Below are 24,736 nucleotides of genomic sequence, written 5' to 3'. Positions count from 1 at the left end.
TAAAGTTTCCGAGTTTGACTTCGATGTACGGATCTAGGCTTCCGGTTGGGTCCATGCGAGGAAGATCTCTAGCTTTCACGATTTTGATGAAGAGAAACTCCATTGGCTCCACGAGATCATGAGCACTTGGTCTTGCTCGTCTGCCTCCTCCGAGAACTGGATTCGTCTGTTTGATTGAATAATCCGGTGGATTCGGATTAAATCCCATTGTTGTAGGTACTGGAGGACCTAACCTCGGTTCTTGAAACCGAGAAGATTCCATAGCCGGTGGCGGTTGAGGCCGTTGCGGTTCAGACGGTTGCTGTTGAGATGGTTTCTGATCTTCACGTGGGCTAGATTTACTCTTCTCCGTTTTAGGGATGTTGTGGACTCTGTGCCTTGTCTTAGAAGGAATCTTCTTTGGAGTTGGAGGGATTAGATTCGGTACCTTGGGAGAGGGGTTATCAGTGACGAACACTTTGAGAGCAAGCTCACCTCCGCTGGCGGCTGCAAAAGAGAACATGCTCCATTTCTCTTTCTCAAGAGGGTAAGGCCATCCAACAGCTTCCGAGTACGGCAAAAACGCAGTTCCTAAGATTCGAATCTTACCTAGACATGACTTCGTTATGCTGCTGGTTTTATTGTAAACATAAGCCTCAAGAAACAGATTTGATAAATCCTCTGTTTCAGAGATGTTGAAGAAGAACTTCTCGTTCCAAACTGGACTCGAGTCATCGATCTTAGTCGAGGATTTTACTTTCTGATCGTCAAATCGTAGCTCGACGAAAGCATTAACACCGCCATAGTCATCTCTAGGTTTGAGTCTAGCGCTTATGACTTCAACGCCAAGTTTCAGATTACTCATCTTTTTAACTTCCAGAAAAAAATTGATTGACTTGTTTAGAAAAAACAGAGCAGAGGGTTTTTGAAAGTTTCTTCTACACTAATGATGAGATCGTGGAGACTTGTCTTAGAAGGCAACTAGGCAAATGTTTTTTCTGGGAAATTGTAATGTAATTAAACGTTGACCGTGTTTAATTATATGATTATCCAACGCGCTTATCTGTTACTAATCGTGACGCTAATCATAAGAAATTTTTATTTTGATATTAATTACTACTAATAATAAAAGGGACAATTTGAGGCTTCTCCGTGTGTCCACCTCAGCTTATTGAAAACTTCTTTTTGAACTGCCACAGCAGCCAACGTCAACAAGGTTAAAACGTCGGCTTCTCCTTTCGCTTGACGTTCCTTCTCCTTTCCCGTGGTTACAGTCCACTTTATGATCTCCACTTCCAAATTAATGCCAACCCTTAACAACTTTTCTTCTACCCATACCTCTTCATATTTTAAATCCACAAACTAATCCCAGCAAACACATATATCTCTCCAGTGTAGGCACCATCCCAAAGCCTTGATACGTTGAGTAGATTTTCCTTTGTAGATTTCTAAGATTTGCGATCAACATGTATAGCGGAAAGAAAGTTTGTGGCGAGAACAACAGTAGTTCGATTACACAATTTGATTTCACTCCATCTACAAATCAAAATTGTAAAGCCTCAATTTCCTGGTCAAATTCAACCCTTATTTAGTCCTTCAAAACTTTCAATTTCATCTCTTACTTAGGTCTTCTGCAAATTTTGCCAGTTCATATATGATATTTGTTTTTTTTTTTTGAAACCTTTAGAATCCATACAATTATTTAACCGACGATGTTCGTATTTTTTTGTTTGTATCAGATTCATCAATGACACATCTTTAATCATCTTTATTAAAGTAATGAAGAAAAATCAGACACTAACAATACATGTTCGGTGGGGAAAAAAAAGGAAAAGGTATATAGAATCCTTTTTCATATTTGCCTTGGATCTCAAATTGTTTAATGAAAGTTTTGATCATTCTAATGCGAGAGAAACACGACGTTGTTTATCACTTTGGTTTGCTTTCAATTTCATGTTTTAATAATACAAAGGTGCCAAATAAATAGAGGTCAATAGCTTAAGATTATGCATGTAGGAAAGAGGATCCCCCGCATAGAGAGCTGTTGAAGCTGCCAAAGCAACATGAAACACCTATGGTGGTAGTTGTTGTCTCTGTATCCCTTGCAAGAAAGTGTTTCACTACATGAAAGGTACAATCAGAAACCTTACTCAATTCATCTTTTTTTTAAAAGTCTTTCTGTCCTTTTCACTTTTCTTATCTCTCATAATGTGTCTCAATTGTTGATCCTGCACTTTTTACAACCAGCTATGCAATTTCTCATGTTAGCTACTGTATCTTCTTTTTAATTTTGATGGTTGCGTAGTATAGGTCGTAGTCATACCGTAACTGTAACTTACATCGTAATTTGTTTTTTAATTCATCATTTGGTAGTGTCGATGGAAAAAGATGGGAAGAAACTACATAGTATGCCTTAGCACATAACTTAGACACGGAACTTCAGATTTCATGGTACCAAACAAGAACGAAATACAAGGGAGCCATCAACTCAACAATTTGTTAGCGCTATGAGTAAAGGATATTTGACCTCTTAATTAATACTCACATAATAGCTTAAATGGTTAATCCCCACAGTTTCTAAGACGAGTATTATTAACCATAAGACAAGATGTAACATAGATAAGCAAAATAAACATAAAAAGACACTAGACTATCATTATTGAGTATTTGTGCTCCTTTCTTGATAATCTAATTATATCGATTTGATGTTGCATGCAATAGTTGTGTAGCCGGAATTTGGAACATAAATGAGTACGCAAAGAGAAAGACATTTCTTTGTCACACTTTCAAAGAATAATATGTAGAAAAGTCTCAATTCAGAAAAAACAAAAAACAAAAATCTATTGTAGCCCCGTACGTTTACGGTTTAGGGTTGATCAGTGTGTGTGATATGATATTTCAAGTATCATACTTCAAAGTTGATTCCGAGTTTAAAAGATGATTCACGATCTTCTTTAGCCAAAGAAAAAAAAAACATCTATGCCTAGATATTTGGTCGTGGACTCGAATAGATCAACTCTCCGTCTCCGTAGAAACATATAAGACATAAGATAATTACAAAGAAACAGAAAAGTGAAAGAAGCAATCTTATATTACACAGAATTATATATGGAGAAATGAGGCATCTAGCTAGAGAGCATCTCAAAGCTACAAATCATATAAAATAAACAACCAAGTTTGTGAGTTGTGACAGTAGTACTAAAAGGTATCTTTAACCATTGAAATTTCATTTTAAGAGTGATATCTTAGATATATATTATTAGCATAGACATAATTGATGCTAAATGTTAAAGATATAAATTATATAATCATGTAATTTTAATAATACAAATACAAACTAAACATGAGTTAAAATTTTAAATATGAATAACAAAACCAAAAATATATAATTAATTGTAATAAAATCATCTATGTTTTCTATACTAAAATGTTGAATACAACAATCACATGATTCTCACAAAATATACTAGAGAAATTAAGAAAACTATTTAGTTAACAAACTTTAAAATATCAAATGTCAGATATACCCGGGCGTAGCCCGGATTCGCCTCTAGTAACTAAAAACATTAGTTGCCAACAAGTCAGATTGGGTCATGGGAGTGGCCACTGGGAGGTAATCTAATCATGTTGAGTCGTCTTTCGAACCAAAATTAGCGAAACCGCATGGTAATTTTTTCTAAATATATGGTGTATTTTATCGGTTATTTGAAAACTACATATGATCAGATTTTTTTTTTAACATGAAATTTGTTAAAAGAACTCAACCCAATTTATAGATTATTTTGCAAAATAATGAAGTGTAATATATACTTGGCTGTTTACAATATATACTCGTTAACTAGATTAAGATCCGTGCTAGAGCACACGTTGAAATTCATTTTATTTATACTGTAATTTTTATATAAAATAATTTATGTGATTGTTTTTAAAAGTTGTATTAATATGCAATAAAATCATATGCTAAATATGAGGATTTGAATTTTTTTGAGAAATTCCCTTCAATAGCACTAATCTAAGTTTTTCTTCCAAATCTAGCACACATTCTCAATTTTTCCAAAAGTAGCATTTGTATACATTAAATTTATTATTTAATTTAAATAACAAAATTTAATTTGAAATTATTAAACTTACCTTTTGATAGGTTCCGTGAAGGTTCCGGCGAAGCTTACAGAGTTACGGTGAAGCTTCCGGCGATAAACCTTCTGGTGAAGCTTCTTCTTCTTCTTCGTGCATTTTTTCTAGTCTTATATTTTGACATTCTTGACGAGATCGTGATTCTTTATAGCTTTTAATTGAGGGATTAGACAAATTTGTCATATTAAGGCTTTTGAATATAGCTAATTGTTTCATCACCAATCATATTCATAATTGGATTTGTAGCTTTGTTGTTGCTTCCTTGCCAAGTGTAATGGGATGAGCTACTATGGTCTGGGTTTATATTTGCGGAGAAGAAGAAGAAGAAGAAGAAGAAACTTTTGGGTATCGGAATTGTTGGGTATTAAATGAAATCTGATTAAGAATTATGAACTACTAGGTTGGTACCCGCGCTACGCCGCGGGTTGTTTTAGTTTATTATTTATTTATTATTTTTATTTTGTATTTTGTGGAATACTATTTGTTTTTTATGTTGTTTGGAATCAAATATATCATAATTAATAAAGTTTTTGTAGTGATTAATAATATTTTTTTTGTATTCGTATTTTTATAATTTGTTGTAGTTTTCAAAGTAAAAATTGAAGAAAAAACTTAGAGTTAAACAAATTGTGGTTACTGTAATTTTTGTTACACATTGGTACGTGAGCCGCATAAATGGCTTTTACAAAATTAAATACTTAGATAAATAAACATTAAAATTTACTTTAATGATATATAAATTGGATGATATTGTATATAAATATGACATTTTATTATAATTCAAACTTACTCATTATATATATATATATATATATATCACTACCAAGTACAAATTTTTGTCAATCAAGCTCAATAATTGAAGTCATCCAATTTAGTTCAATTTTCCAATACAACATGATAAACCGGGATAAGATTTTCCTATGTAAGTATTATTAGTGGACGTTGATTAGTTAGTTTGACGACTTTAGAATAAAGTGTTTCGTTTAAATCATTGTCAACTTCTCCACAAGATATCCTTTATAAAGCTTTGAAGTCTTGGCCATGCTTAGGAGAACCAACGGTTTGAACCAAACATCTTGAATCACTTTCTCATATGAAGGTGGCGATTCTGTTTTTAATGGTGTTCTCTATATGGCATGTGTTAGTTGTTTCATTTTGTCCATAACTCATATATTGAAGCACGCCTCCAACCATTTTAGATATTGCAACTACATAACCATGATTCCAATGTATCATCTGTTGTTTGATACAAATCAAAGATGAAGCTTTTGAAATTTACAAATCATATAGAGAGTTCTGGAGTAGTAGTAAGTAGCATTTTTTGTTCTAAACCTTGAAAAAAAACGTTCTAGTCCAAAGCATCATTTTGCTCAATATCATCTTCATTCAAGACCTAAGTCAGCAAAAAAGAGGTGAGTCAATTTACACAAACGACATCTTTACCTTAATTAAACATGCGATTCTAAAAGAAATTAATGAACTTTGTCATGCCTAAGTTGCTTTTTCGTGAATTTTATTAATCTTTTGTATATCATACGACAATTGTGTGGTTAGGGAGAGGCTTACTTGAGAAATTGATATTCTTTCTTCTCTTCTTCCTTCATCTTCACATCACTATCTCTCTCTCTCTCTCTCTCTCTAGTCTATATTCACTAAAACCAACTTAATCTAAAACAAATAAATAACTTAAAACCAAATAAATTTTTATACTTTAACCAAAAATATATATATAATTCATATAAAATATCACAAATAAAGATTTTAAAAATATTATGTAAGGGTATTAAGTAAATATGAAAACTAAGATTAGAGTTTTAAACTTTATTTACAATCAAATATTACAATCAAACAATCTTGTTAAAACAAAAAAAAATTATATTTGTATAATGGCTTTTCGAGCCGGTCTGAGCCCATTGGGCTAAGTCCTAAAACTCTTAAGCCCGAACGGACTTAGTCCAAAAAGCCCAAATTTCTGGACATATATTTAAGTCCGAGCTCAGTGTTTTTCAAAGTCGGGTCGAGCCGGACCAGCCTTCAGGCTCTCGGGCTTTTCGGGCCGGTGTGCTAAAACTCTTAAGCCCGAACGAGCTGAGTCCAAAAAAGCCCAATTTTTTGGACATATATTTAAGTCCGAGCTCAGTGTTTTTCAAAGTCGGGTCGGGCCGGAGGGCCTAATTGATATGTCTAGTGTCACATAGTTTTTTTATTGGTTTAGAAATCTTAGTTGTATTAATTCAAATATTTTTATTGGCTATTGATTTTACTTGATGTGTCAACACCAGCTTGAATGTTAAAGCTGATGTGTCTTCACATGGTGAAAAACAAGGGACTTTTATTGTATTGATTGGGAATTGTTCAGTATTGTTGGGTATTGGAATTGCTGGGTACTGTTGAATGTTGGAACTGTTAGGAATTGTTAGGTAATAAAAGAAATCTGATTATGAGTGGTGGCTTGAATTTTTGGGTATTGGAATTTGAACTGTAAATGAAATGGAAAAGCATGGGTAATCTTGAAGCTAAAATATGTATTTGAGTGCTATCTTCTTATCTTGACAACAAAAATGTTGTATACCAAGTGTTTGATATAATGCCATTGAGAACAACGAAGTTGGTAAATAGTAAGAAAATTAGTTGGTTTTGATGTCTTTGGCTTCTTCGGGTTATACTTCGTCGGTTATGGAGTTGGCTAGTAGTGTTGATGAGGCAGAGTACAGTGGGAGAGGATCTTCTCGTTCTGGTCATAACCATTTTTGGGATTTATGAATATTCAGGAAAAGCTTAATAAATTTCAAGGATGTCTTTATAAATATTATGAAATCCTTCCTAAATTTACAGTAAAATCATTGGGGGACATAGTTGGACTAACGTGTCTTGAATTAAGCTCATTACAGTACATAACATATATCCTCTCTGATGGTTCTGGGTAAAATGATATGTATACGGTTGGTGCTATAGCTATTGTGTTATTTTTTATGAAAGCCATCATAATTTTTAAAGTATCCTTCTTAAACATCATTCAATCCTTCATAAATAATTTGTTTGCATCCAGCTTAGTGTTTAACCTAAATTAGTGTTTGTTATTATATTTTCTACGAATGAATAGCTTGGCTTGGTACACTCTCTTAGACCGTTCGTAAAGATAGGCATCAGATTTGAATCTTGGCAAATGTTAAAGAGTTCACCTTTTTATTTTTTTTTATGAAAGCCATCATGAAGTTCAAGAAGTTCACCTTTTTATTTTTTTATGAAAGCCATCATGAATGTTCAACATCATTATGATGTTTGGAAATCTAAACTTTTTTTATGAAAGTCATCATGAAGTTCAAGAAAATCCTTCCTGAATTTTATAGAATTCTTTTCAAATTTCATACAATCCTTCCTGAATTTTATAGAATCCTTCCCGAATTTCATACAACCTTCCCTGGATTTCATATAATCCTTCCTGGATTTCATATAATCCTTCCTGAAATTAGAGAACCTAGAGAATAGAAATCAGAAAAAAAACCTAAGTGTGTTCCACGTATTAATAGAATAAAACAGTCGGTGAATCAAGTAAAGATGGTGAATCAACGGACAAAAAGGAACAAGATTCAAAGGAGGAAGAAGAAATTCATGGGAACATGGGACAATGATAGAGAGAGAGAGAGGAACAATGATCGAGAGAGAGAGGGACAATGATATATATATATAGAGAGAGAGAGAGAATGATAGATAGAGAGAGAATGATCGAGAGAGAGAGAGGATTGTGGGTTTCAGATTGAGATGGTGTTCAGATTGAGATCTGGGTTTGTAGAGGCTCAAAAGAAACTAAATAAACTTTAATTTTATTAATAATTTAGGTTTTTTCCAAAACTGAGGATATAGAAATTTGTGCTAGTTTTGGAACATTTGAAAACATGTGCTAAATGTGGAAGAAAAACTTAAAATTGTGCTATTTTTGTCAATTGCCCAATTTTTTTTGAGATTTTGTTGCTAGTATAATCAAAAATCACTCTTAATCCATGGAAGAATGATTAATTTTTGAGATTTTATTGTCTATATATGGTTAATTAAATATTCTGTGGAGATTTTTTTTTTGGAATATCCTTGTTAAGAGGATCTGAAATTGAGATTTAACTAATGGTTACAACTCATATAACCTATCAAATAATTAAATAATTAATCTTATAATCCATATTGTATAGTCTACACAGAAAATTTGTGTACTTCCATTTTATTATATAATGGATTAATAAGTCATAATGTAATTTGTCTATTTAAGGTATTATACTCTGTTTTCATGTCGTCGCTGTGTCTCATTAGTCCTTCTTTATTCAGTTTTGGGGGTCAATTATTCAATGTTTTTTCTTAAACTTGTAAGTTGTAGTTATTTTATTTGTTTGAATTATTAGCAACAACAAAATGAGGTTCCGATTATTATGCTTGCATTGTTTAAATTATATATAAGATATGTGAAAATAGGACGACGTCTAACCAATAATGATAGTTACAAAAAAAATAACAATTACTGATATAAATACCATATTAATTTTGATAAAAAAAAAATAGTTGGTGTTATACGACTGACTTATAACTTTTGAAAAACTTATAAATTTGATATACTAAATTCCGAATTGGAGAACAAAAGTTGTTAACTGATTTCACCGCCAAGATTTCAAAATCCTGACTTCAAAAATAACTCTGTTCTAAAGCACTCTAGTTTAAAGAATTCGCTAGTATACCAGTTACTCCCGGGTAAGATTATACATACTATCTTTGTAGAAGTGTCTTGTTTTTGACTTCCCAATACTCATTGCCCCACTTTTCAACCAGTCTCTCCGCACTATCTTGTTTCTCATAAAACCTCTTGAGCTCATCATCTCCATAAGGCGGCGGCAAATCACAAGCCACCTTGACGCTCGGAGACATAACAAACGAGTCGTCCATGCATTGCCTGATCAGACCACCGTCAGTGATCGGACAAGCCATCGTCTCTGAACACACTTCGGTCGCATTTTGAGGCACAGTCACATCCAACTTCATGAGTTTCCCGTAGCCTTGCAACACATACAACATGTAATCATACACGTACTTCATCTCTAGGTTCTTCATCACGTATTCACTTCCTTGTCTCCCTATATATAGATTTATAACTAAGATCATCCATGATTGAGACAAATATAAGATCTTGGACACTGTATGTTGCTTACCTTGTCAGTGTTGTTGTTACCCCATTCCACGGCGAACTTGAGATCACCACAGTTCTCGTGCGATTTAATGGGCCAGTAATGTTCTAATGGATTCATACCTCTTGCGAAGAAATCGTAGTACTTTTCTTTAATCAGTAGGGTCATACTGTCACAGGCTAATATATATTTTTTGCTCACCGACCATGCTCGACCTTCTATGTAAATCTTGTACCTTAAATATCCAAATCCAAATCTCCGAAAATGTTTATAATTATCCAAAAGTTTTTAAACATAAAAGTATTAAATAGATAGTCACTGCATATAGTATATACCTATGGGTGCATTGGTCTTCTAAGTTGGAACTTTTGAACCCTATATGTCTTTCCTTCTCCCAATCCTGAAACCGCGCGACATTACAATAACATAGTATCAGATTTAATTTGTAGTAAAGTCATGAGTTAGCTTTTTAGGATATAGAAACTATCCACAAATTTTAAACTTTAACTCGATGCAGAAAATAAATGGGCATATTATATACCTGCTCATAGAGACGAATCATGGGATCATACTTATCGGAAAAATTACATTTCATAAAGTTTATTCTCTTCAGGGAAACCCCAGAGTTCCCTTTCCAGTAAGCATATGGAACTCTGTCCTTCCATTTAACCCTTTTGTTGGCTTCTCTAATCGCCACAGATAATTTAGTCCACTCCTTTATATTCACCTCCGGCCTATATAACAACAACAAAATAAGAGTTAGAAAATTTTATTTTCACTGTAGGGTGGTAAAAATATCCGATTTTCTATATATATGCCATGTAAGACCGCTTAAATCATTATCCGGAAAAGGTAAAATCAATCCGAAAATTATTAATTATTAAAATTGAAAAGTAGCTAAAAACATATAACACTAATACGTAAATTATAATTAGGAATTTACGATATATGTAAATTAATATAAACAAAACACGTACCAGCCCCAGAAGCTCCAATCAGGGAAAACAACGCCGTATGCTTCACGATGACCACAATACTGAAACAACGGCGGAGGAGGCCACGTGGCATTTGGCTCTGCTTGCCCGAAGTCTCGTTTCCAGATAGCGGGTTTATCATGACAGAAGAAGAGAAGCTCGAGATCAGGGACTTGGCCAGGATACGTTCTTAGAAGCTGAAGTATCCCCCAGATTGTGAGCACATCTCTTGACTCATAAGCCTTCTCGTACTGATCAACATACAATCTCCCTGATTTAATCACTAGCCTGAAGTGAGCCTTTGGTTTTGCCCTCTCTAGTGTTTCCCTTGTGATCCCTGTCTCTTCCCATACTTTTAGGTCTTGTTGGATCCATCTGAAGTAGTCAGGACAAGTTTCCGAGGAAGAGATAATTGCTGGTTTGAATCCGTCTGGGTAGTTTATAGGACATGTTTGTGTGGTGTTGCAGTTTAATGGGTACGTGATGTTTGTGTTTGTAAATGTCGATATTGATGTCGTCATCATGTTCATGTGGATTATACTCTTACACATTATTACAAACTATATAAACAGTGAAAAAGTCAATATATATGTCTGCATGACTAAAATGACAAAAGAAATGAGAAAAAGAGTCTTAGTGTAGTTAGTACCATATCCATCCAAGCACCGAGCATGAGGATGAAGACGATGATGACGATAGTGATGATGGCTAATTTCGAATGGGAACTCTGTTTTTGATGATATGTTCTTGCCTTCTGATTAAAAATTCTGTTGTTCATCTTCATAGTTACTTGTCTGATTCAGATGACTTTGTTTAATTTCCCAGTGGAACCCCCATATTAAAGAAGAGATTTGAATTATTTGTTGTAATGTGATGTAATGAAACATTAGTATTTAAGTATATTACATTTTAGAATAACAAGTGTACATATATCTTAACTTTATTGGCAATACAGTAATGGCATATATGATATTCACCAATTAATATAACTTCCATATTATATTATTATTTTCTATTAAAAATGTGTTTACTACATTTATTTACATACATGTTAATAATATCTGCATATTTCTGGAAAATATAGATTGCCAATACACTAAATAGGATGCAAATCATCTTTTTAACACTTATTATAATCTCATGAATCATAAATTATTTTCAGTACGTGTAAACTTAGAGATGAATTTTCGTGCAACTGATTATGTTCTGTTTTTGAATAGTTATTTTTTTTTTGTTTAACAGCGAATAGTTCGATTATGCAGATATTAAAGTATCTTTTCCAGATATTATTAACAATTTATTAGATAACAAAATTAATTAATTAAGTATTTATACCTACACATATATTTACTAATGCCGATTTACTAGTAAAGCATAGTATTTAGGAATTGATTAGATGCCATTATTATTAGTAACCAATTATCTCCTTAATTTAAACAATACTTACTGGTCTAATGTTGCCCCATGTCATAATCCTAGTTCAAATTTGAGAATATGCCTGTGAATAGTATATGAGAAACAAAAAAAAAAAGAAGAGACAACACACATTGTATGAGTCAGTTGGCTAAATTGGATTATCTTTAATATTTTCATGCAAGCTATACTTTCACTATTGTGTAAATCAATCTTATTTAGGACCTCTCAAGTTCCAGTACTCATCGGTCCACTTCTCAACTTTTCTTTCCGCACTTACTTGTTTCTTAAGTAGCTTCTTGAGCTCATAATCTCTATAAGGAGGAGGCATATCGCATGCAGCCTTGACGCTCGGAGCCATAACCAATGAGTCGTCCATGCACTGCCTGATGAGACCACCATCAGTGATTGGACACGCCATCGTCTCAGAACATACTTCTGTCGCATTTACAGGTACTGTCACATCCAACTTCATCAGTTTTCCATAGCCTTGCAACACATACAACATGTAATCATACACATACTTCATCTCTAGGTTCTTCATCATGTACCCACTTCCTTGTCTCCCTATGATTTGTGCCTGTATATATAGAGATTAAAACCATCACAAAATAATTATGAGTCGACATAGAACTGCGAAAAAACTAACCGAGTGGTGACAGTGATTTACTTAAATTAAAAACTATTTTGATTTTATATTTAGATAATTATTGCTTACCTTTTCCGTGTTGTTATTACCCCATTCCACTGCGAATTTGAGGTCACTACATTTGTTATTTGGTCTAATGGGCCAGAAGTGCTTCATTGGAACCATACTTCGAATAAAAAAATCGTAGTACTCTGGTTTAACCAATAGAGTCATACTATCACACGAAAGTATATACTTTTCGCTCACTGACCACGCGTTTCCTTCTATGTAGATCTTATATCTAAATGTCAAATCCAAAAATGTTTATTAAAATGATTAATATGACAAGCAAACAAAATTAGCTGGATATAAGTTGTATATATCTCTATAGAATGTATTCTGCATATGTACCTGTGAGTGCATTGATCTTCAAGGTTTGATCCTCTAAATCCTGCCTCTATCTCACTCCTCCAATCCTAAGGCAACATATGAAACAGAGGATCACAATGAATTATGAAATCCTACAGAACACTTGTTACAAGTACATGTTATGAAATAAAACTCATTATTAGAGAATGCGTGTAAAGATATACTATAATACCTGGACATAGAGACGAACCATAGGATCATACTTGTCGGAGAAGTTACATCTCATAAGATCTCCTCTTATAGGAGAAACATGAGGGTTTCCTTTCCAATAAGCGGACGGAACTCTATCTTCCCATTTCACTCTTTTGTTCCCTTCTTTTAGTGCCACAGATAACTTATTCCACTCCTTAATATTTAGCTCTGGCCTATAAAGTAATTAAAAAGAAAAAAATAAAAAAGTCAATGTTTATATAATAACTTGTTTGTTACGGCCTTACGGGTCATCTACTTTATATATTGACCAGTTTAGATATTATTATAATAATCCTGATGAATTTGGTCATACCATCCCCAGAAGCTCCAATCAGGGAATACGATGTCGTAGGCATCACGGTGACCACAGTAGTGAAACAACGGCGGAGGAGGCCACGTGTCTTTACTGTTTTTCTTAAAGTTTCTTTTCCAAATGGCGGGTCTATCATGGCAGAGGAAGAGAAGCTCGAGATCAGGGATTTGACCAGGATACATTCTTAGGAGCTGAAGAATCCCCCAAATAGTGAACACATCTCTTGTTTGGAATGCTTTCTCGTATTGATGAACGTATAATCTCCCTGACTTTATCACTACCCTGAAGTGAGCATTCGGTCTTGCTTTCTCTAGTGTTTCCCTTGTGATCCCTGTCTTTTGCCATACCTTTAAGTCTCGATGGATCCACCTAAAGTAGTCAGGACATGTCTCCGAGGAAGAGATCGCTGGTTCGAACTTGGTTGGGTAATTTGAAGGACATGTCTGTGTTGTGGTGCTGTTGAGTGATGTGCAGTTCAACGGGATCTTGATGATGATCTTGGGAATATCTGTAATTGTTTTTGTTGTTGTGGTAGTAGGGGTTCTGTTGGTGTTTCTTATGAATATTGATGTTACTTGGAATCGATTCTCACCTAATACAGACTATTAACAACACCATGTTATATAATTAAAGATCCAACTTCCAAAGAAAAACTTGAAAAAAAAAGTTTTGGAAGTATCAAAATATGCATGTAATTAATTAAATGGTTCGAAGAGTATCCCACATATATGTTAAACTATTTCATAGCCTAATCTTTCTGTTTAACGTGTTACTTGTATTGATTAAGCCAAACAAAAAAAAAAATCATGAGAAAGAGAAAAATATGTACCGTATACATCCAAGAGACAGAGGCACTAAGGAACATGATGAAGAGTACGAAGATGAAGACTTTGGTGGTGGCCCATGTCTTTGCAAGTTTAGAGTTTAAACTCGTTATTGGGTTATGATGTCTCTGATGATGATGATCTTCTGTGGACTGAACCACGTGCGCGTTTTCCCTCATTGAACAAAATTCACAACAAGAACACAAGAAATAGAGAGACAAATTAAGAAAAACTTGTGATGCAGAGCTCACAGCTGGTCAAGGACTCTTTTATAGGGTAGAAAAAGGAATTAATTTAAGGGTTTTTGGAACTATATTAGCCTGATTCTAAGTTTGATGCACAAGACAAAAGGTTTCAGCCTGTAACTATAAGTTCGATTCGATGATCATGACATGATATTTAGTAATTGTTTTATGAAGGCTTGAAAGGGAACCACAGTGCGTGCACGCCTAATTAAGTCAAACCACCTAAGTCTCGTTACATATATATAATATTATATTTCGTTTTTATTAATTTTGAGATAACTAATTCTGCCTATGTTTTTTTTTAAAAAATGAAATAGACTCATGGAACCCGTGGGGGTCTTAATAATAAATTAGCAGCAAGGTTAGAAATTCGAAATCATGCATTTTTTCAAGAGCCAAATATATTCTGAAAAAGTTATTCTATACTTTTGACGATTTTTTATAAAAGATGAGATAAGTCAAGATGGGCCAAAAGTTTGAAATTTCTATGAAAGGAAAAAAAAGTGAAATAAAATTCAATTGGTTACATTCAGGATAAGATATTAGAAAAAGAAAAAAAGTTTGATATGATATAAGCCAAACTGAAGACTAGTTTCCATCTTACTATAATAATATTACACTAAAACTTCTATAAATTAATAATGTTGGACCACAGAAATCTATTAATTTATATAGAAAATTTTTAATTTGGTAAAAAAATCATTAAAAAAAAGATTTAATCATTATAACTATTTTTTATAGAAACAAATACAAGAAAAATAACAATTATCATGTTTGAAGATAACTCTCAAAGATTTAATTATAGTAAAATGTTAGAAAGGAAATCTATTAAAAATTAATGTGTATATATATATTTTTTGATAATTTTATATAATTATTAATTTATATTATTAATGAGATCATATATTAACAAAAAAAATTCAAAAAAGTATTATTTTATTATATTATTGAATTGTGTCCAAAGTTACACTGTCTAACCAAAAAAATTTATCAATTTATAAAGATTATTAATTTTCCAAATAATAATTTATTGAGGTTTTACTATACCTATCGAAAGTTCCTTAGTTAATTAAAGTTTTTTACTTCATGCCAAAACAAAATTAAAAACAAAAATCACATCATCGTACTTACTACATATACAAACTAGAATCGATCGAGCGTTTGTAACGTTCCATATCCTTTTTTGTAAATATGTAACTAACGAACTAAAAGTCATTAATTTGATTTGCAACTAATTAAGTTAATAAAAACGCATAGGCGAAAAAAGAAGAAGAAAACGTCACATGACGGCCACTTTTGCTGCTCTACAGCACTCGTAAATTAAATACTTTTCAAGATCCATTTTAATAATTTTCCACGATAACATAATTAGACCATGCTGGGGACCGGGTTAATATTTCAAGTCTTGTCATTGCGATGTCATTTGATTAAGGTATAAATAATCTGTATACTGTAATTAGCTGTACATTCGATTACCCCCTCATTAATTACATAATTGAAAGAAAAATATTTAATATGTTATCTCTTCTGATAATCTTATTTTAAAAGAATCAAGATGAGCATAGAATAAGATCATAAACATCATCGTTAACTGTAAAACCGTAAGGACATCATTAATGGGAGAACTTTTTTTTGTGTTTTTAGATTAAATATATAGTAAAAATAATGTTAGATCAGTTGTTAAAATCATAAGTAAAAAAAAAGGGAGAACTAATTATGGTGTTCTTAGAATAAAGATATAGTGAAATAATATTTATAAACATTTTACAAATTATAAAAACTTATAAAATAACATTTAAATTGCTTACTTATATAAAAGCAATTGTATACTTATAAATTAATATAATATTCATAAACATTTTACAAATTATAAAAACTTATAAAATAACATTTAAATTGCTTACTTATATAAAAGCAATTGTATACTTATAAATTAATATAATATTCTTAAACATATTACAATTATAAAAACTTATAAATTAACATTTAAATTGCATACTTATATAAAAGCAATTATATACTTATAAATTAATATAATATTCTTAAACATATTACAATTATAAAAACTTATAAATTAACATTTAAATTGCATACTTATATAAAAGCAATTATATACTTATAAATTAATATAATATTCTTAAACATATTACAATTATAAAAACTTATAAATTAACATTTAAATTGTATACTTATATAAATAAAATATTTTCTTTTTTTCCAAAAAATCTCGTCCAATCACATGAAGCCACGTCAAATAAGAACTGTGCTTAAATCAGTTCTACATAAAGAACTAAAAAAAGTGTTCTAAGCCACTATTCATTATTTTTATAATTTTTTGGGCTTAGAACACCAAAGTGTTCTCCCATTAATAATGGCCTAAAAGAATAGTACGATTAAAGTATAAATTGAAAATTATATTACATACAAATGCTAATGATATTAAAAAAAAAAAAAGAATCTAGGTTTATTGGTCAAATCATGAAAGTATTGGTTCTTCCACATCTGAATAAGAGAACTAGAGAAGTGATACATTTGTCAGATTCTAATGTGTCAGCATTCTATCAATCGGCTAGAGATTAAAAATTTATTACATTGTCATTAAAATATAGTATTTTGCTTAATTTCATGTTGTATCAATGATAAATCTAATTCACACTTTTATTGCTCAATTTAGAGACAAGCTAAACCAAACCAAACTAACTAAAAAATTGGACAATTAACAAACATTTTAATAATTTAACGACTCAATTATAAGTTTACTGCTGAAAAATCTTGTTTTGAACTTCCCAATACTCATCGGTCCACTTCCCAGTCTCTCTCTCCGCAGTTTCTTGTTTCTCAAGAAAACTCTTCATCTCATCGTCACCATAGGGTTGCGGCAGGTCACAAGCCGCCTTGACGCTCGGAGACATAATCAACGAGTCGTCCATGCACTGCCTAATCAGTCCACCGTCAGTGATCGGACAAGCCATCGTCTCCGAACAAACTTCCGTGGCATTTTCAGGCACTGTCACATCCAACTTCATCAATTTACCATAGCCTTGCAACACATACAACATGTAGTCATATACATACTTCATCTCTAGGCTCTTCATCAGGTACTCACTTCCTTCTCTTCCAATTGCTTGTGCCTATGTATATCGATTTTATAAGATCATGGCAATACATATATAAAATATTATAATTGCAATTAAGATAAAGAACTGTTAATATTCAGATTAGATTTTGGATACTATCGTTTACTTACCTTATCGGTGTTGTTGTTGCCCCATTCAACAGCAAACTTGAGATCACCACAATGGTGAGGTCTGATGGGCCAGTAATGCTTCAGTGGGATCATACTTCTTCCGAAGAAATCATAAAACTCTGGTTTAATCAGTAGGGTCATGCTATCGCATGCTAATATGTACTTCTCGCTCACCGACCATGCATTCCCTTCTATATAAATCTTGTACCTTCATTACCATATCTATATCTCAAAAACGGTACTATATATTCTAAAATCAACTAAAATTTTTCAAATCGATCATATTGCAAACATATATATACACACCTGTGGGTGCATTGATCTTCTAACTTTGATCCTTTGAACCCTGCCCTACTCTCCCTTTTCCAGTCCTGAAATAAACACGAGAAAGAAATCTAAATCTCCATGTATATAAAATCAAATGTTCTTTATTTTAGATAAAAAATAATTGATAGACATTTACATGATCATCAACGTCTTATGATCCTGACTTATCATGAGTAAGTTTTTTTCATCTACGGTTGGTTTTTGAGATCAAACTCGATAAAATATTCCAATATGTTTGATATAGATAGATAGAGATATGTACCTGGACATAGAGACGAACCATGGGATTATACTTGTCCGAAAAGTTACATTTCATAAAGTTTCTTCTTGAAATAGAAACCATAGGATTCCCTTTCCAGTAAGCGTACGGAACCCTATCTTCCCATTTTACCTTTTTGTTCCCTTCTTTTATCGCCTCTGATAACTTGTTCCACTCCTTTAGGTTCACCTCCGGCCTATAATTAATCTTACTAACTTTAGTTTTCAGTTTTTGTTCATTTTTAATTACTATAAATGATATAAAAATAAACCTAATATTTTTTGGGGGCTTAAGGATTAATTAGTTAACTGATTAAAAATATCTTTAAATTGACTATTTTGATTTAGAAATGATTGATTTATACATATATTTTCGCTATTATTAATTAATTGCTATTATGATTTATTTATTAGGCTATATGTACTATATATATATATAACTGGTTAGATCAGGGGAGCTCCTAATCCGAATTTTTTTTTTGATTTGATTCTAAAAACACTTACGTACCAACCCCAAAAGCTCCAATCAGGGAACACGATGTCGTATGCATCACGGTGGCCACAGTAATGGAACAAAGGCGGAGGAGGCCACGTGGCGTTGTCCTCTTGTTTAAAGTCTCTTTTCCAGATACCGGGTTTATCATGGCAGAGGAAGAGAAGCTCAAGATCAGGGACTTGACCAGGATACATTCTCATGAGCTGAAGGATCCCCCAAATAGTGAACACATCTCTTGTTTGGAATGCCTTATCATACTTAAGAACATACAATCTCCCTGATTTTATAACTAATCTGAAATGAGCAATTGGTTTTGCTCTCTCTAGTGTTTCCCTTGTGATTCCTGTCCCTTCCCATACCTTTAGGTCTTGTTGGATCCATCTGAAGTAGTCAGGACAAGTTTCAGAGGAAGATATCGCTGGATCGAGCTTGGTTGGATAGTTTGAAGGACATGTTTGTGTGGTGTTACTGTTGAGTGATGTGCAGTTTAATGGGATCTTGATGATGATCTTGGGGATAGTTGTCTTATTGGTGTTTCTTGTGGATATTGGCGATATTTGGATTCTACTCTCGGTACCTAATACAAACTAAAGAAATCGTAGGCATTATATATCGATGCGTAATTCAAATAAAAAATAACGTAAGATAAGAATCACAAACTGATAGGTACCAACTCTTTTTCAATGGTGTGTTTCTGTGTTCTCTCAAGCCTCTTTGGTCTAAATAACGGTAACATATTTTTTTTTTTTTTTGCAATTCAGTACATTAACAGGACATTGTCATTTATTCATATACATTATTTTTCAAAGGCAATTCAAAATATATTCCTGAAATAATTTGATGCATTGTTATACCATATCATTCTAACAAAGAGATAAAATTGTATACCATATCTAACCACGAAAGTGAAGCGCCAAAGAAAATGATGAAGAAAACGAAGATGAAGATTGTCGTTGTGACCCATGTCTTTGCTAATTTAGAGCCCACAACTTGGTTTTGTTGTCTCTGATGATGATATCCTGTGGATGGAGCCACATGTATGCTCTCTCCCATCGAACAGAAGACGAAAAGAAAGATAATAAGATCTAGAGAGAGAGCTAGAGAAGACTAGGAAAATTTAGCGTGTTAAAGTGAACACATAGCTCACTTCTCACGGGTATCTTTATGAGGTTGAAAATAAATTAATTAATAACTTTTGGGGTTGAATCAATACACAAAGATAAGTTTAAGCCTATGCTTATGGGATTAGGATCACTGATTAGTGCGGAAGTTATGAAGACTTTAAGGAGAACTAAAGCGAAGCCTAATTAAGTAACTCTTTCAGCCTCTAACGTTGCGTGTCAACTAACTTTATTTTTGTTTTATTTTCACCATTATAGAATATTGTTCGATGTTAAGTTTATTTTCATGTATCTTTTCTTATTTAACTAAGAGTCGTTGCAACTAAGTTAATCAACAAGCTAAGCAGAAAGGTCAAGGAGTCGGCCAATACTTCCACTCGTAATTTGTAATGTAATACTCCCGTTTTAGCATGATTAAAAGTAAAACCGAGGCCCGGATTTATATTTTATAATTATGTCACCGACACGTGATTAAGGTATAGGAATCCGTAATACTAAGCTTAAGATTGTCAACCCCTCGTTAACTACATTACTTGAAAGACTTTATACATTACTTACGCATGGTAGTATACATATATTATGTTTACTAAATCTGTTATATTAAAGCTGAAGTACTCATTAGACTAAAATTGGACCAAAACAAATAAAAATGATTATAAAATCACTTAATTTAATTAAATTAACCTATGATTACCATTTTCCGTAATGACCATTATATCCTCCATTCAATCACTAAATATCTGCCGGGCCGGGACGCGGATCCTGTATGATCCGGAAACAGAAGAAAAAAAATTAACGGATCTGTTTGTAATCTATTTCTAAAATATTCGGATCATGTTTTTGATTTGGTTCAAGAATAGTTATTTCCTTTACCAAACAGAGTTATTCGTTAGAGGCAAACACTCCGATTTAATTGTTTTTAAGGTATCTAAATTAAAATCATATATGTTAATTACCAAAATTTAAGCTAATTGTTTAATTACCGAAATTGATCTTATCAATTAATCTTTCAGTATAATTTTTTAAAAGAGATATTTTGTGATTCAGTTAAAATTTTTGAAAATGAATATTCATCTTACCAAATCTGTTATTTTTTTTTTCTTTGCCAAACCTTAAACATTTTAAAATCGGCCTTCTACTATTTATTATAGTCACACTGATAATTGATCAACTTCTATTTAGTATTATTTATTATATATGTCCCCAATCATGCATATTTCGTAGTAAATCAATATTTCAATATATACGCGAGTGTTATGACTAACTAAACACAGTGTTTTAGGCAATAAGTGTGTAATCTTAAAATGGAATTTTGATGTGAATTTTAATTATAGGGTGTTTGATAACATCAACATTTCTACTACTTAATTTCAACCCACCCGATTTTATTAGTTACAACTTACGAGGTTGTGAAAGAATGTTGACAAAAACATTATCATACATTTAGAAAAAGGGGTTAGGCTGATAATAAATTCATAACTCTACGGTAAACCTTTTTTACAAAGAAAAATAAAATATTTTGACAGGTATAACAAATGTATAATTTAATTAATAGACATGTTTCACCTATCTTGGCAATAATTTCGTACAAAAATAGAATAATAGCAAAAAGGATATATGGACAAGGGCATCCAAAACCTTCGCCTCACACAATAATAATACACATCACATAAAATAAAATAGGGGATTTGATGAAACAGGACGGGAAAGAATAAGACGAAATGGAACGAGATGTTTTTGACTTTCTAAAATAGTTATGTGTACATTGTATATTTGTTACTTGTTACTGTACAAAGGATTAACGATGTTTAAACAACATACTTATCTAAATATGTTTTAACATTTACATGTAAGTAAACCAACTATACTACTTAACACTATTTAAAATTTTATAATTATAAAAAGCACATAAACCCAAACATTTTATTTATTCAAAATATAAATAAACTAATTACAACATGTGTCATCCCGTGTTGTAGCACGGGTATCACATAGTTTATAAATTATATGTATTCTTTAATTAAGAAGATAGACCAAAATCAGTATTGGGAGATCGACGAAAATCATAATTTGTTTTCTATAACCAAATCTTGCTTTATAACTCGTAATTTAATTCGATTTTGATATTTACAAAAAAAAAAAAAAAATTAAGGTTTCTTGGTAAGATCTTGAAAGTATTGGTCCTCCCATAAGTCAACTTGACGTGTTAAATTAGCTTTTCTCTCAAGAACCTATTTTAAATCTAGAGGGTCATAAGGAGGAAGCATTTCACAAGGGGATTCTTCACTTGGAGACGTTACCATAGACTCAGCCATGAAATCTCTCCACCGTTCCGTCGCGGCACATCCCATACTATCGGGCGTGATCTCTTCGGCATCCAAAGGAACCTCAGGCTTAAACTTCAAGAGCTTGGCATACTCTTTGAGTAAATGAAACATGTAGTCATACACATACTTCATATTCACCTCCTCTCTTATAAACCTACTCCCCATCTCTCCTATCTCACGAGCCTATACAACACCAAAAGAATCAGGGTTAACTTGATACAAATCAAACTTCAAGGTTAAATGTAATAAATCGTCAGTTAAATTTGACCTTTTCCACATGGGTATTCCCCCAATGTACGGCGAATTTGAGAGAAGTACACTTGGAATTATCTCTTATTGGCCAATAGTGTTGCAATGGCATCATTCCTCGTATATAGAAATCGTAGAATCTTGGTTTTACATATAATGTCATTGAGTCGCATGCCATTATGTATTTCTCACTAACGGACCATGCCCATCCTTCTATATATATCTTGTATCTGTAACATATCCCCCAATTAAAACCATGCTTAGAAAAATCAAATCATGTATTCATACCTAAAACGTCCTAAACGTGTATCAGTAATACTTCTGTTTTTAATTACCTGTGGGTGCACTGGTTCTCTAGTTTGGAGTTCTTGTATCCTTCTTTTGATTCCTTATCCCAATCCTTTAACAACCATTATTCAAATTCAGATAACTATTAATATATGTCATAACCTTTTGGAATTGAAATTTGGGCAAACCTGAATATAGAGACGAGTATTCCACTCTTCATGTTCTGAAACGTTACACTTGAGAAGATCTCCTCTCGTAGGATCAACATAAGGGTTGCCTCTCCAATAAGCGTACGCCACGCGATCTTCCCATTGCGTCATATTGTTCCCTTCTTTAATCGCCTCCAGCGATTTTTCCCATGGCTTTACGTTAACTTCAGCCCTGGCCCATTAAAAGCCCATATTAATAGTATTAAAAATGAATATAAGCCCAGTAATGTGGTTTGGGTTAGCTTACCAGCCCCAAAAGGACCAATCAGGGAAGACAATGTCCAAGCTGGCGTCATCAGAACAGTAACGGAAAACTGGAGGTGGTTCCTTGTCTGGTTGACCTATAAAGTCATCAGATCGGACGACGGGACGATCATCAGCGTCGAACATAAGGTCGAGATCAGGTAATCTCCCAGGGTACCTCCGTAACAACTGTAGGATTCCCCACAGAGTAAAATCGTCTCGAGTTTGGATTGACTTCCTATATCTCTTAACGTACGCTTTCCCGTTACGGATGACCAATCTAAAATGCGCCGTCCTGCTCGCTTCTTCGACCATCCTTCTAGTTATCCCCGTTTCTTTCCACGGCTTCAGATCCTCGTGGATCCAACGGAAATAAGAAGGACACGTGGATCGTTGTTTTGAACGGTTTGGATTGAATCTCGAGGCGCCATTATTCTGAGAGTAATGATACTGAGTTTGATGTGATTGGTTCTGTACGGCGTCGCATTGGTATGGGAATGTAGGTTGGTGTTTCTTTGTTATTAGCTTGGAACCTGCAAGAACATTCTGAAAGAGAGAAGGTCAACGATTATACTTTAGCTACGTACTGAGATTTGTATTGAAAAGAAGAAAAAAATGAAATCTAAACTCACAAAGTCGTGAAAGCCCAAGAAGTTTAAGAGGGCAGCTGAAATGAATAGAGAAACGACGATGAAAACAGTTGGTTTCATGATGCCTTTCCCAGGGGACGACGACGACACCGTGTTATGTCGTCGTTCTTCGTTGTTATTCATCTGCATTTTGTTTCTTTCTGTTGTTGAAGCACAAATTAATATGTTCACTCTTTTAATATATGTGATAGAAGGAAGATTGGAGAAAGAATCGAGCAAAAGACTAATTTAATTTATTACGAGTACTATACCATCGAGTCTCGAAGCATTTTGGATTTTTCTTTTTTCTTTTATGTGTTGATTTGTGATTTAATTATGGGTTTTCGTTGGCTCACTTATGCACGTTTCTTCAACTCCTGAAATATTTTAGGTTACCGACATCAATAAAAACCCTAATATATAGTTTTTTAATACTCACTAGACTACAATTTCTCGTGAGCTAGTCGGCAAGTCCCCTCCCTTAATTTAACGTGGTGTTAGAACTGGAAGATAAGAAGATAAGAAAAAGATAGAGAAATGAGCTGAGAAGAGATAACGACCTCTGCGGCCGTAGAATAAAGAGAGAGATACAAGGAAATGATTACTGTTCATTCACAAGATTGACTTATTATTGAACCCTCTATTTCTCCAAGAGGTTCTCCTCACGATCTTCTTCTGACTCCTTCAGCCACTTCCAGTAGTCTCCTTCCTTGACCAAACTCTAGCTAGCCTTTCTTCCACTGGTTCTCTTCTTTTTTTTCTTCTCTTATTCTTCTTCTTCGTCTTCTTCTTGGCTCGTTCTAACGAAGTCAATATATTCTAAGTTCCAACTGCCCAAAAATACGAGTTACCGTGGCCGGCCCTATAAGTAGTAACGTATCTGATTCTAACTTCAGCAAGTCTCAGTCTCATATATAGAGGCATTAAGATTGTAATTATTACAAAATAAATAAATCTTTTAAAAGTCCTTTAAATTATCATGAGGTATACGCTGGATCTAGGAGCTAAATCTGTGATTAGGCCTTTTTACAGAGCTTCGTTGCTTC

The 24,736-nt window shown here is 33.1% G+C and overlaps 5 protein-coding genes and 1 long non-coding RNA gene across 11 annotated transcripts in view; 1 reads left to right on the top strand and 5 right to left on the bottom strand.

The window, feature by feature from the left end:
• Positions 1-944, bottom strand: part of LOC104753216 (FT-interacting protein 1-like) — a 2,817-nt gene extending 1,873 nt beyond the window's left edge. The window contains exon 1 of the mRNA XM_010475502.1: positions 2-944. Within this exon, the coding sequence (XP_010473804.1) occupies positions 2-844 (843 nt within the window). The 5' untranslated portion in view covers positions 845-944. The remainder of the gene's footprint in view (position 1) is intronic.
• On the top strand, positions 1,222-2,705 carry LOC104749170. 2 transcript variants are annotated; one of them, XR_761337.2, is made up of 4 exons: positions 1,222-1,530; positions 1,719-1,814; positions 1,996-2,110; positions 2,353-2,705. It is a non-coding gene; the product is annotated as an uncharacterized LOC104749170 (long non-coding RNA). The 2 variants fall into 2 exon arrangements; XR_761338.2 differs by having other exon boundaries at positions 1,222-1,549.
• LOC104749168 lies at positions 8,689-10,866 on the bottom strand. 2 transcript variants are annotated; one of them, XM_019238264.1, is made up of 5 exons: positions 10,256-10,866; positions 9,820-10,012; positions 9,614-9,678; positions 9,287-9,513; positions 8,689-9,245 (listed from the first exon to the last, which is right to left on the bottom strand). In XM_019238264.1, the coding sequence occupies exons 1-5, from the start codon at positions 10,801-10,803 to the stop codon at positions 8,863-8,865; spliced, it is 1,416 nt and encodes a 471-aa protein (XP_019093809.1). In that variant the 5' UTR covers positions 10,804-10,866; the 3' UTR covers positions 8,689-8,862. The 2 variants fall into 2 exon arrangements, with proteins under 2 accessions (XP_019093809.1, XP_019093808.1); XM_019238263.1 differs by having other exon boundaries at positions 9,106-9,227; positions 9,303-9,513.
• On the bottom strand, positions 10,910-14,475 carry LOC104749169 (O-glucosyltransferase rumi homolog). 4 transcript variants are annotated; one of them, XM_019238261.1, is made up of 8 exons: positions 14,057-14,475; positions 13,228-13,829; positions 12,895-13,087; positions 12,705-12,769; positions 12,384-12,594; positions 11,946-12,245; positions 11,700-11,750; positions 10,910-11,059 (listed from the first exon to the last, which is right to left on the bottom strand). In XM_019238261.1, the coding sequence occupies exons 1-7, from the start codon at positions 14,228-14,230 to the stop codon at positions 11,733-11,735; spliced, it is 1,563 nt and encodes a 520-aa protein (XP_019093806.1). In that variant the 5' UTR covers positions 14,231-14,475; the 3' UTR covers positions 10,910-11,059; positions 11,700-11,732. The 4 variants fall into 4 exon arrangements, with proteins under 4 accessions (XP_019093806.1, XP_019093807.1, XP_010469055.1 ...); XM_019238262.1 differs by having other exon boundaries at positions 10,910-11,046; XM_010470753.2 differs by lacking the exon at positions 11,700-11,750 and having other exon boundaries at positions 10,911-11,059.
• LOC104753215 (O-glucosyltransferase rumi homolog) lies at positions 17,053-19,677 on the bottom strand. Its single transcript, XM_010475501.1, has 6 exons — positions 19,513-19,677; positions 18,637-19,211; positions 18,133-18,325; positions 17,850-17,914; positions 17,544-17,751; positions 17,053-17,427 (listed from the first exon to the last, which is right to left on the bottom strand). Exons 1-6 carry the CDS (start codon positions 19,675-19,677, stop codon positions 17,053-17,055), a joined length of 1,581 nt encoding a protein of 526 aa, XP_010473803.1.
• LOC104749167 (O-glucosyltransferase rumi homolog) lies at positions 21,799-24,147 on the bottom strand. The gene is made up of 7 exons (XM_019238144.1): positions 23,963-24,147; positions 23,694-23,834; positions 23,066-23,607; positions 22,798-22,990; positions 22,657-22,721; positions 22,341-22,551; positions 21,799-22,255 (listed from the first exon to the last, which is right to left on the bottom strand). Exons 1-7 carry the CDS (start codon positions 23,978-23,980, stop codon positions 21,977-21,979), a joined length of 1,449 nt encoding a protein of 482 aa, XP_019093689.1. The 5' UTR covers positions 23,981-24,147; the 3' UTR covers positions 21,799-21,976.

This window comes from Camelina sativa, chromosome 16, assembly GCF_000633955.1.
Source record: "Camelina sativa cultivar DH55 chromosome 16, Cs, whole genome shotgun sequence".
Taxonomy (NCBI): Eukaryota; Viridiplantae; Streptophyta; class Magnoliopsida; order Brassicales; family Brassicaceae; genus Camelina; species Camelina sativa.
Note: the sequence above shows the minus strand (reverse complement) of the source record. Positions and strands in the feature narration are given on the sequence as shown.